Below are 11,231 nucleotides of genomic sequence, written 5' to 3'. Positions count from 1 at the left end.
GATACGACTGTATTCATTTTATATAGTAGTGTGGGGGGAGATGGGACACCTTTTTATTCTATTTTCTCGTCGCATTTGGTAGTAAATAAAGAACATTCCCATAGACCGTTGTTAATTGTTCAAGACACGATCAGGATATTTAAATAATATGTGCTAAAGGTGTCCCATCTAACCCCACCCTACTCCCCCCACACTATACTATATACTACGGCTCATCAACTAAAATAATCTTCTGCGATATTTATATTGAAACTGATCAGAAAATTTGTTTTTCATGTTTTTTTTATTTGTTATTCTATTCAACAAAGCGCCAATAGATTAACATTAACAAAAAGCCGTGCCCGATACATATTTTTAATATAAACTTTATTTTTATTGCAGAAAGTTAACCAGAAATTGCGTGCAAATATCATCCGAACGAGAATCGTTTCTTAGCATTTTATTCTAATACCCAAATTGTGAGTATAAGAATATACAGAGTGCATTTTCCTCTAAGAAATACCAAAAATAGTCACGATCAACTTTGATAAACGCTGTTATAATAATATTAATATAAAATTAAGTCTGATAATTTAAAGTCTATATCTGCAACTAATCTTATCGCCAAACCTTATCTTTTCAATGCGATGATTTGTTTATTGTAGTATGATCTCTGTCATATATAATATATTGGCCTACTTGTTTATTTGGGTCTATATTTGAGGTTCTCTAACTATATAGAGTTTGGAGTCTAGACCGTTTTGGACGACATAGTAAGCCATTTAATAGACGTCTATAGATTAATATATAGTGGGGTGTGCAAAGATGGGAGCTCGTTTTACCTTTAGCACATAATATCCACATATCATGATCGTGCTGATGTTTTAAACACTTAACAACGGTCTATTGAAGTCGTGAGGATATGGTTGTATAATTCTTTAAATGTTCTTTGTTGACTACTTAATTGGCCGAGAAAATAGAATGGAAATGTCTTTTTCCCCACCCTATACTACTAGTACCTCATCATATAGCTGTCATTTAATGGGATTTTTACTAAAATAAAAGTAGCAACTATGATTATCCAGCGCATGGCTTGTCTTATAATTGGAGGTTCGTCGCTGCTATATACCATTGTGGGCGCTTGTATCAATCGTATGCAAGCTCAGGAACTAGGAAAATCTAGAAAAATTATTACCCAAAAAGTTACATATATGTGGCAACTTGTAAAAAACATTCATTCATTAAGTGCCCTGTCCAGTACCGGCGCACCTAATGCTTTTATCCTTTAAGCCAGCGGATAAGTTTTCAAATTGACCATTGTTTTGCGTGAGAAGTGGCGGTTACCACGCATCACTGGTTACCGAGCATAAGCCGCGCTCTAATTATGATGTCACTGTGACGCGACAATTAAAAGGAATACGTTTAGAAGTTTGAAACAAATATTTCTAAAAACGTTGAAGTTCCACTGTAAGCTACATATATAGAACTAAATGAATCGAGTTGTTGTATACAAATTTCGAGGAGGCTTTCAATATAGTTTACGCCGGTTTAAAAGAGTGGGACTGTTCTAGCTGCATGTGAAGATTTACGCCTATATACGAGTTCGAGACGTCGGCGTATTAGTTAATCTGTTACATGCCTATAAACACCATTGCGTGGCTTTTAAATTTTGGATAATATGTGATTTAAGACTGTTGAAACATTTATTTGACGGTTAGGGATTTTTTACCCAACGTTTATAAGTTTATAAGCCACAAAGCATGGTTTCGTTGCGGTTTTCGAGCAATTTTCATTTAAATGCCAGTTTTCAATGAGTTTCAGTTTTACAGTAAAAAGAATTCCTAAAGCAGTAGTGTCTCCGTTCCACAGCGTAGTATAACCATTCATCTTTACCTTAAACAGACAGGGCGATTTATTACACGCTTAAACTTGTAACAACTTGTTATTTCGCTTTGGGCCTAAAATGTAAACGGTGTAGATTTCGGTGGGTCTGTTTCGGAAAGTCTTCGTTTTCGGCGAAAAAAGAACCGTAGAACGAGAACGCTCGCGTTCACTTATCTTCCGCAGACGAGTCGTTTGTGACGTAATAAAGCAGTAGGAGCAAAATAGCGGCTTGTAGGAAATTAATTCTTGAAAATTCAATTAAATCTGGAACACTCAGGATGTTTCTGGCGACCATTGTTGACGTCACAATACATTGGTCATTGTGTTTAACAAAGGTCATTATTTGTGGAAACCGAAGTTTAACTTCGATACATCGCGAAATTAGAGTTCTACTATAGCGTGTTACAGTTGTATACAGGACAGTGGTTGAGCGTGTACAACAGCAGTTCGCTTTTTCTCAACGCGTTAGTAAAAAGTGTATAATTCTAGATTTTCGTCAGAAACTACAATTTTAAGGCTTTATGTATACGGTTAGTTTTACTCTTCGTTTTGTAGCAGTCGTATACAAGTCGTATACAAGGAATTTAGAGTGTAGCGTAGTAATATTAACTTCGGCGCTTTATAATAACGGAGATTTGATTCATTCATTCATTCATTTGCGTTTCAGAAATAGCCAACTAATGTATATTAAACTCTTAAAATGACGGTAACTGTTTTCGCTTTAACAACTGGTAAAAGGGCGTACTTATAGATAAAGGATTGGGAAGCACCTCACGCTTAAATAAACCCAATATAGTAGTTTGTAGCCGCCAATAAATATCAAGTTTTTCGCCTAAGGTGGCTGAAAGATTAATAACAGTATTGTATGATACAGTATATACTGTATAGCAAAGTTTCTTGGACTGCGCGGCGTAAAAGTACGTATAGCTAAACTTCGAAAATTAACTAAGTTTTAGAATCGGTTTCATGTAAGTTGTAAAACATAAGTTTTTCGAAAGTACTTTAAACTTTTCTAAAATCGCGATAAGACCTAAAATGTATTAACACCTGTCTATTAAATGTTGCTTTTATATCTAGAGTCACTATACCACAGTAGGCAATGTTTTAATGCTTGCTGATTGGTTAATTAGTTGGTGATCAAGTCCCCATGGTGTAAATTCAGTTCGTTTGTTCGATTTAAATCCCAAAAGTTCCAAAATGCGTTCCTTCCTCACGTTACTATCATTTGCATTGTTCGTTAACTTCCGGCTTATAAAGTCATTGCCACGTCACCAGAGGCTACGTCATCATACATTACGTCACGTGGGAGATCATATCAACAGTGTCGTTGAACAAGATAACGACGTCAGTGTGACGAATGGAACGGATCAACCAATCAGAACGAAGCACAGACATCATATTAAAAGGTCCCCTTACGTTTGCCGCTTTGTATTTTTGTAACACTATGTATGCGCTATACTCATAAGTCATAATATAATAACAATAATTGTGGGGTATAAGATGGATAGCGTTATCACGCAATATCAGGTTTTTCATAATAAATTATTTCATACTCGTGATTTAAACAACTAACAACATTCTCTTTGAGTTAAAGTCATTTAAAACTTCTCCTCTCACTTATAGGCACCCGCTCCTGTTCGATTGGACGACCTCATGCGGTGTATGCGACCCCGAGCAATGCTCTGCTACCCCAACCTCTTGCCCTGGTGGGTTAATAAGAGATGCTTGCGATTGTTGTTACGTTTGTGGGAATTTAGAGGACACGCCGTGTGACTTGCCGGGTGCCATGTTCAGGTAAGAAAGAGGTTATAAATGTTGAAAAAACGCAGGTTGGTGAGTTAGAATTTTTGTTAATTTTTCTCGTTTATTTTTCGGCGCCATAACTCTCTTTTATGAGCGCGTGTCGTAAAGGAAGGGGTTATAGATGGTATATTCGCGACTACGATTGTCGGCTTTGGTGTCCTTACGGCTTCAAATCCTAAGTCTACTGCAGCGTGTTTTATAGTTAGCCACGCCGTAGGACCGTAGGGTTAAAAATCCCAATATAGTTACGTGTTATGGCTAAAAATGTTATTTTAAATCAAAGACTATAATTTTCGCCCCAGGTTCGGCAACTGTGGGGAAGGGTTGGTTTGTACACCTGTTGAACCTGATGACGTGGGATTAGATGCTTCCGATTCCTACTGCGCATGCGCGGCTCGTGACGTCATATGCGGAAGTGACGGAAGGACTTATTCGAATCCATGTCGATTCCGACGCGCCTCGGGACGCGTTGCTGGATTGGAGATTGCTCGCCAGGGTCCTTGCCGTGCCGGTGAGTTAATTGCGTGATATTGTGTGTATATAGGAAGTCTATATGTAGTATAATGGGAAAAAAGGGGACACGTTAACACATAATATCCAAGAACCCTGATCGTGTTTTAAACAATTATAACAACGTTTTTTAACCATAAATCTGAACTTAAAATATAATTTAATAGAATAAGAGCCTGATGAAGCCATTTTATGCGAAATATAAATCTCTTGGACTTGATTTTTGTAGCACTTAAACCCCTCACATCATTATAAACATGGCATTTCACGTTCAACATTTGCGGTACAGCGTTGAAATTTAAACTTTCGAATTTTACATTCTGTTCGCGTGTCTGAGATTCCTACGATATTTTTAGCTTCAAAATTTGGCTCAAATTCTCGTCACGGTTCAAATGGTAACCTTCCCTTCCCTAATCTTTTGTTGCATCTCTGTCCAAATTAAATGTTCAGAGTAAGGCGGTATAGTTTATATTAGGGAAAGTGAGATATGAATCGGTGGGGTAAGATGGGATGTCGTGAGCATAACTCTCCTTCGAGTTGCGTGGATACCGTTATATAGTTGTGTAAACACTCGTTGTTTGCTACCAAATGGAGCGATAAAGGAGAATAAAGACATTGACGATCTTCCCTGACCCATATATGCTCTTTCATAGTTTGCATGCATTTTTGCATTGCGCATAGAAATCGCTCCGAATTACGTCATTGTGACGTCATGTAATTGTGACGTCCTATATCTGCGACGTCATGGGCCTTCGTCATCAATCATGATATGGTACTTTTACTTAAAAGATAACTTTGGTTTAAATCGGATACGGGGGCGTCCTTAAAAGATTATAATAAGGTTTCTATGGCGGGTGCAACGAGGCGTGAAAAGTAAACAAAGCATTGGGTGGCCTGACCCACTTTGGGGCGGAAGTGACGATTTGTACCCAGCGCGAATTTGATGAATTGGGGGCGTAGGGGTGATGGATGGGGTTAGGGTGAAAGTCGGTGAAAGATTTCATGCACAGAATGTTAGGGGGGATTAAGGGGGTGAGTGCTGCGTTAGTGAGTGAGCTACTGGGCATATAAATTTCAAACTATAATATATCTATACATTATGTTTGATTACTTGAAGTAAAAATCGGTTAGTACGTTGGTAAGATGACCGGCGAAAACCGCCGGCATAGAATGTTAGGGGGATTAGAAGGGGTTGAGTGTATATAAGTGTGTTAGCTAATGAACATACATATAATAAATATTCATACATTAGAGAATCATTGGATTATTTTAAATAAAAATGGTAGTAGGCTATGTGTGGGGGTAATATGACGACGAAAACCCCCAAAAAAGGGGTTTGGTGAATCTGCCTGCGTTATTGTATAGTTGGTTGCGCTACTGGACACGTATGTAGCTGTTTTTTGATTCTGGTTTTGCAGGATATGTTGTTATTTGACATATGCACACTTCTTCAGACGATGATATGTATTAATACATTGTAGAAATATACTGTTGAATGGTAGTGTTTGGGTTCATATATGTTGGTTGTAATTTGCCTTGAAACTGTGTTCTACACTTGATATTGCCTTTCGTTAGTTCTTTTAGTCGAATTATCTGGTTTTAAGTTGTAAAACGTCAAAAATTTCACTTGTGTTTAAAATTCATCAAACCCGAAGACTTTTATTTAGCCAACAATACAACGAGCTTCTCGAATATTTCTCTTGAGATTCCTTTGTGACGTCACAACCCGCATCTCGAGCATCCATACACGTCAAGTCAATGATCTGTTATGTTGATTGATGACGTCACGTGAGCTAATAATCGTCACGACATCGTTTGTAGACACTGATTTGGACAAAAAATTCGAAACGCGTTTGAATTTGAAAGTTGTTTACCCGAAAGCGAAGCAATAGTCGTCCTAAGTAATGGATGTAGTAGCACTGTCCAAAATACAAAGATCGGACACTTTTAGCACATAATATTCAAATATCCTGATCGTGTTTTAAACAATCAACAACGGTCTATAGGAGTTGTGAGGATACGGTTTCATAATTCTTTAAATATTTTTGTCTTACAAAATCGAACGATGAAAGAGAATGAAAACATAAAATTTCTTACCTCTACCATATAACAAATAAATATAAAAAAAAATACTTAAAATATAACAACGTCGAGTGCGAAACTGTATCCTGTATTTAAAATTACAAATTCAGCTTTCAGCCGTGTTTACGCTCGTGTGATTTATCATATTAAGATAAGACCTTTCATTTAAACACTGATCAAAGTTAACTACCGATAATTACCAAATAATCAGCTTTATGACGTTTCGTAATCTAATAATTGCCGTGTAATTTCTATCCGTTTCTCCTCACGTTTTTGATCCTCGGATTTACTTTCGGATATTATCGGAAATAATCGGATTTCTTTGTTTACAGTTAATTACAAACTTAAAATACTTGAAACTTAAACGATTTAAGAAAAAAAAATGGTTTAAGACGGTTCCGCTAAAGTGCTGGGTTAGAGACCACATGTGTATAGTAACTACTGTCGTGTTTTGGGTAGTTTCGTCTTTTTTAAAAAAGATTGGATATAGTATTAAAAAAATAATAAAAGTTTTTGAGAAATAATTTAAACATTTCGGAATTTTCAGTAATAGCAAAACGCCCACGCCGCCTCTATTTATACATTGGGTCTGAGTCTGACAAATCACTTATTTAAACAAGGTTAAAGATTTAAAGCTTGTTTAAAAAGGATTGTCGCAATCTTTGAAGTTGTAAGCCTCACTTCCTGCTGGAGGTTGTAACGATAGTCTGGCAACTGTCACCCATGCGTTACAACCTCCACTCACGCACCGGGTCTTAACTTATAAATCAAGTTTGTTGCGAAAAATGTTACAATCATTTTTTATTGAAACAAACAATACTATAAAAACGTTTACATCCAAATGGGACGGTTGTCCCATCTTCCCCGATCTCCGTACTATATAATAGGTTAGTTTTGTTTGTTTTGATATTTCTACGTCATAGGTAATTGCAAATATACAAATAAATGCGCAAATTACCACGCTTGGTATCTTTACACAGTAAAATATCCATTACTTTTGAGTTTTGGAAAAAAATACGAATAAACTGATCTTTTAAATCCACTCGCAGCGCAATTTGTAGAACATTAACTTGCAATTTGGCGAAACTTCTCATTACAAATGGCCCGAATGCATCTAAATGGACGTCTCGCATATTTTCTTAACCTGGATCTCACGGTGTTGAAACGATTGCGGTAAAAATGCGGTTCGTCTGCACCGCACCTCAAATAGTTGGCCATCTTTCAAGGGCTGATTAAAATCTTAGGCGCTTAACTTCGTCAAGTATAATGTTGAATTTAAATACGGAGAGGGTATCCACAAAATTGGACTTCATTTTAAAATCAATTTTCTTGAAAAATTGTTTATTTTAAAAGCAATTTTATTGAAAAAATTAAGAATTTTAAGTTTGTTTTAGCAAAAATTTTAAAAGTTTTGGTGTTCGAAGAAACGTCATTTATTTGTACAAAACTATAAAAAAACAAGTTAAAACAGTTTTTCTACGTGACTTTGACAACACTGTGTATAAAACAACCTCGTTTAACTAACGCCTGGGTTTCATTTTACGATTCGTGAAACTTTTTAAATTTCAAGACGCCTCGTTAAGTTTCTTTGTTTCTTAACGTAGTGTAATTTAAATACGATTTAGACTATGCCTGTAAAAGTTTTATATTTTCTTTGAAAATAAATAAATTAGGTGTTGCAATCGATGCTATAACGGATAACGTTGTTTAAAATTTTACAAAACTGTAACTTTTACACTGTGCAACCACCGTTACGAAAACATATATCTATCATGCTAAATGATTGATTTCTGTTTTGCCTTCGTTTTAGTTAAGTATCATTGAAGACCGCTCATTGTTTACGTTGGTGCCCTTTACCAACAATCCCTTTCCTTTAACAGTTGCACTTTACGTGATTATAGTTTTTCGTAAAACAGCGGGCCTGGATATTCCTAAATCTACAAACTATACAACTAAACCGTAATATAAATATCAGGTAGTAAATAATGACTATCACAATAAAACTAGAACTGTTGTAATTCTACGGTATACAGTATGAACAATGCATATAAATGGGCCAACTCTGTCAAAACTTGTATGTCCCTTTGCCTATACTTTAACGCATAAGACCATAGAGAATAGGAACTGCTAAACATGATAGTAGGGGGGAGATGGGACACCTTTTCATTCCAACGTCCTATTGGTAGTATACAAATAAAATTCCAAGAATTATAAACCTTTTTCTCACGACTCCCATATAGGCCGTTGTTAATTTTTTGAAACACGATCAGGATATTTGGATATTATGTGATAAGGTGTCCCGTCTTTCCCTACCCTACTATATGTTCTTGTATTCTTATGTTCCTGTATTTCCACCCTAATATATGTTCTTGTATTCACGCAATGTTGATACCCTACCATGGTGGTTGGATATCTATGTTTCAACTTTGTGTTTTATCTTGATAATTTACTCAGAGTTTCAGGTTTCGTGCTTATATATCTTGCTAACGAACCTTGCACATTCTTGCACGGTCTAACGCACGTATTGGCCGGCTGGGGTTTTACAATATCCTTGATGGAGATTTAAAGTCGGGGTCTGGCTGGTTTGATCACAAACCTGGATTCTTACATTTTAAACTTTTTGGATTGAAACTCAGGATCTCTGGTTCTCTAACCCTGGCCTGGATTTGAACCATGGATCTCTCATTCTCAAATTCGGCCTGGGTTTAAAACCAATCAGTTAAAGACTGACCTTTCCAATTATTCTGCGTGGATGAGATTCCGCAACGTGGTAAGCCATGGAACCTAGGATTTAGGCCAAGATTAGCTCATTTCCCATAAGCGTAAGATTCCTGGCTTTTTGCATTCTAAAGGAATTGTAAATGTCCTTAAATTAAAACCAAACTTATTTCATTTATTTCACTCTTTAGCGCCACAAGTGGAAATTCCTCCAATGAACCAAACAGCAGAGTCAGGATCTTCGGCGGTGTTTAGTTGCTCGGTTTCGGGGTTTCCCCTTGCTTGGTTTGAATGGACGTTGAACGGAGAAAGTGTCTTTCAACCAAATCTTGACGATGGTGTAACAGTACAGGTGTTTATCTTTAATGTTACCTTATAAATATATATGGTATAGGTTGAAGGTTGGTAGAACGGGACACTTTTGGCAAATAATAACCCGTATATCGAAGCAAATCATATAGCACTTGGTACGCTTAACACATCGTATTATAGTAGGGTGGGGTAAGATAGTACAACGTTAGCACATAATATGTAAATATCCTGATCGCGTCCCATCTTCCCCCAAAATAATTTCTTTGGTATATTCTCTGCACAATATATTTTTTACCATATTTTTCTACACTGTATAGTTATTTTACTATAATTTTTTTACTCCGTTTATTTTTTGGAATTTTTTTTTCTGCACTATAGGCTATAACTTTTTTTAAATATTTTTATACACCGTATAATTTTTATACCGTATTTTTTCTACAACACATATAATTGTTTTAAATTATTTTTCGACACTTTATAAATTTTTAGAATATTTTTTTCTACACCGTATAATTTTTTTTCCTACAGTGTATAATATTTTTATACACTGTATAATTTTTTCCTGCACTGTATAACCATTATTTTTTCAATTTATTTAAAAACACAAAACTTCAAATATCGTCGTGTAATATAAATCTTTTATTGACATCATAATAACAACAATTGTCATCGTATTATTACGTAAGTGCCTGTGACGTCACATTTTTTTCCTACACTGTATAATTTTTTTTTCATCGTATAATTTTTTTCTGTACTGTATAATTTTTATTTTCTACACTGTATAATTTACCCTCAATACTAGGTTCGGAGTGGTCCGCTTCCGTATCAAGTAACCACGTGGTTGGAGATCGACCGCGTTATGACGTCACATGCTGGATTGTTTACGTGTATTGCAAAGAATGAGTTCGGAATATCTAACGCGACAGCGAGACTAAATGTCGTAGCAGGTAATTTTCTTTTATATTAATACGTCCTGTTAGGAATTATTTTTTCATGTTTTGTCGTTGTTTTATAATCTGTTTACGTTTTGTACAATTTTTTCTCGTTTTGTACAATTTTTTTTATGTTTTTCCAGTTTTTTGTATATGTTTGTACAATTTTTTTACGACAACTTTAATATTACACAGGCGACTTCCCGATACCAAACTACTACGTTTATCGAAGAAAGCATTACGCGTTTAACAGCCGGGAGGTGGCGACGGAGAGCACAAATTCAAATTATCTCCGATCTCACATTTTACCACCAGGTAACCTGGGTTTTCCCTCTTAATTAATAAAATTTAACGATATTTTTTAGATGACGTCACACTGACCCTTGGACAAGTTGGTCGTCGACACGATGACGTCACGTCTGATGATGTCACAAATTATCATGACGACAGTAACACACCGAGTTCGGAATTTCCTGGCACAGAAATCCAGCCACTTTTAAACAATGACGTTATCACTGACGTAACAAAAGAAACAATTGATGACGTATTATCACACGCGTTACGCGCGATGGTGAAACCAAAAATGTTTAAAGATGTTTTTTTTGACGACGATGATCTTTCGGAAGGATCGGGCATTCTATGACGTCATATTAATTCGTGACGTCACAATGCGCACTATTATTTCAATGACGCGCATTATTATTTCAGTTTTAACTCTAATTTGGTATTGAAATCTTCTATTGTATTGAAATTTTGGTATTGAAATTGCTACAATATTTGGTTACGTCACAAGCACATACGTAATAATACGATGACAATTTTTTGTTTTTATGACGTCAATAAAGGGACAAAATATGGTTGCTGTAAACAACAACATACGCCCACAATGGTAGCAGCGTCTAGCCTTAAACCCATCACCTCTGGGTTACAGGCAGGCGCGCTAACCACTATGCCACGGCGCTGGCTGAACAACAGAGCAGGGTCTGAATCGCGAAATTGATTACATCAGCT

The 11,231-nt window shown here is 36.1% G+C and overlaps 1 protein-coding gene across 1 annotated transcript; it reads left to right on the top strand.

The window, feature by feature from the left end:
* The first annotated feature begins 2,907 nt into the window (after positions 1–2,907).
* LOC100175945 (insulin-like growth factor-binding protein-related protein 1) lies at positions 2,908–11,089 on the top strand. The gene is made up of 7 exons (XM_002127595.4): positions 2,908–3,269; positions 3,487–3,657; positions 3,969–4,177; positions 9,168–9,328; positions 10,091–10,235; positions 10,416–10,535; positions 10,586–11,089. Exons 1-7 carry the CDS (start codon positions 3,061–3,063, stop codon positions 10,861–10,863), a joined length of 1,293 nt encoding a protein of 430 aa, XP_002127631.1. The 5' UTR covers positions 2,908–3,060; the 3' UTR covers positions 10,864–11,089.
* Positions 11,090–11,231: the final 142 nt, after the last annotated feature.

Source organism: Ciona intestinalis, unplaced genomic scaffold (genome assembly GCF_000224145.3).
Source record: "Ciona intestinalis unplaced genomic scaffold, KH HT000094.2, whole genome shotgun sequence".
Taxonomy (NCBI): domain Eukaryota; kingdom Metazoa; phylum Chordata; class Ascidiacea; order Phlebobranchia; family Cionidae; genus Ciona; species Ciona intestinalis.
Note: the sequence above shows the minus strand (reverse complement) of the source record. Positions and strands in the feature narration are given on the sequence as shown.

Bases quoted from the DNA above. Each gene is read 5' to 3' on its own strand.
- LOC100175945 (XM_002127595.4), top strand. From the start codon at position 3,061: ATGCGTTCCTTCCTCACGTTACTATCATTTGCATTGTTCGTTAACTTC. The intron at 9,329-10,090 runs GTGTTTATCTTT...CCTCAATACTAG, and splicing joins ACGATGGTGTAACAGTACAG to GTTCGGAGTGGTCCGCTTCC. The intron at 10,536-10,585 runs GTAACCTGGGTT...GATATTTTTTAG, and splicing joins ATCTCACATTTTACCACCAG to ATGACGTCACACTGACCCTT.